This window comes from Mandrillus leucophaeus, unplaced genomic scaffold (genome assembly GCF_000951045.1).
Source record: "Mandrillus leucophaeus isolate KB7577 unplaced genomic scaffold, Mleu.le_1.0 Scaffold240, whole genome shotgun sequence".
NCBI lineage: Eukaryota > Metazoa > Chordata > Mammalia > Primates > Cercopithecidae > Mandrillus > Mandrillus leucophaeus.
In genome coordinates, this window is record NW_012102477.1 from 74,598 (window position 1) to 75,727 (window position 1,130).

General features: G+C 51.2%; 1 protein-coding gene across 1 annotated transcript in view; it reads left to right on the forward strand.

Annotated features, from left to right (window-relative positions):
• The window catches only part of SRL (sarcalumenin), a 28,651-nt gene that overhangs the window by 13,606 nt on the left and 13,915 nt on the right, over nucleotides 1–1,130 (forward strand). Inside the window, exon 4 of the mRNA XM_011982642.1 lies at nucleotides 51–146. Within this exon, the coding sequence (XP_011838032.1) occupies nucleotides 51–146 (96 nt within the window). The remainder of the gene's footprint in view (nucleotides 1–50; nucleotides 147–1,130) is intronic.

Below are 1,130 nucleotides of genomic sequence, written 5' to 3' on the forward strand. Positions count from 1 at the left end.
CCTGGATCGCACCTGCCTAATGCTCTTCCCTCGGCCCTCTCTATCTCCAGCGGTGCTTCAGCGGCTTCGGAAGATCTACCACTCATCCATCAAGCCCCTGGAGCAGTCCTACAAGTACAATGAGCTCCGGCAGCATGAGATCACAGGTAGGACATGAGCTCGTAGGTAGGGCATGAGATCACAGGTAGGGCATGAGATCACAGGTATGGCACAGGCCTGTTGGCGGGGTCGCACCGCTGACCAGCCCGTACTCCCCTGGTGCCCACACAGGTTCAGGAGCTCGTTCATGACGTGTGCGAGGACTCACGGGTCTGGGTCTGGGCTCCCCCTGGGAGTTGGAAAGGACGACACCTCCACCACGGAACTACCCTGTCACCAGCAGAGCGCTGTGCTTTCCCAGGGTGTTACAGATGCATTTTGGTTTTAAGCCTTTATGCTTCAGTCATGCACATTTGAGTTTTCAAGGGCAATGATGCCAATTTCGATCCCTCCTGTGCTGGAGAGCCACAGATGCCCCCTGTCTACTCACAGGTGGTGCCTGAGTCCTCTGATCACTCCGTTCCTTCCCCTCCTCCTATTGCCCTTCCTCTCTGCTTCCTTTGGGCCTGGATTCTTTACAAAATTGGTTTTCAAAATAATAAAAATAAGACACACTTGTTGCAAAAAATTCAAATAATGCAGAATAGTATATGTCGAAAAATAAAAATTCTATTCTTGACCTCCAACTTCTTTAATTCGACTCCCAGAGAAACCCATTGTTATAGTGAAGACTTCCAGGCATTTCCTCTTCATGTGTGAACACATAGATGGATGTCATTTTTTGTTTTTACAAACATGGGATCCTGTTACATGAGCTGTGTGTGTGTGTGGAGACCTCCCTCCTTCCCTCTGACGGCTGTGTGCTCTTCCCCTGCGTGACCATGCCATGCTCTGGAAAACCAGCACCTTCCCGGTGGCTCACGCCTGTAATCCCAGTGCTTTGGGAGGCAGAGATGGGAGAATGGCTTGGGCCCAGGAGTTTGAGATCAACCTGGGCAACATAGTGAGACCCTGTCTCTACAAAAAATACAAAAATTAGGGGCGGGCATGGTGGCTCACGCCTGTAATCCCCGCACTTTGGGAGGCCGAGG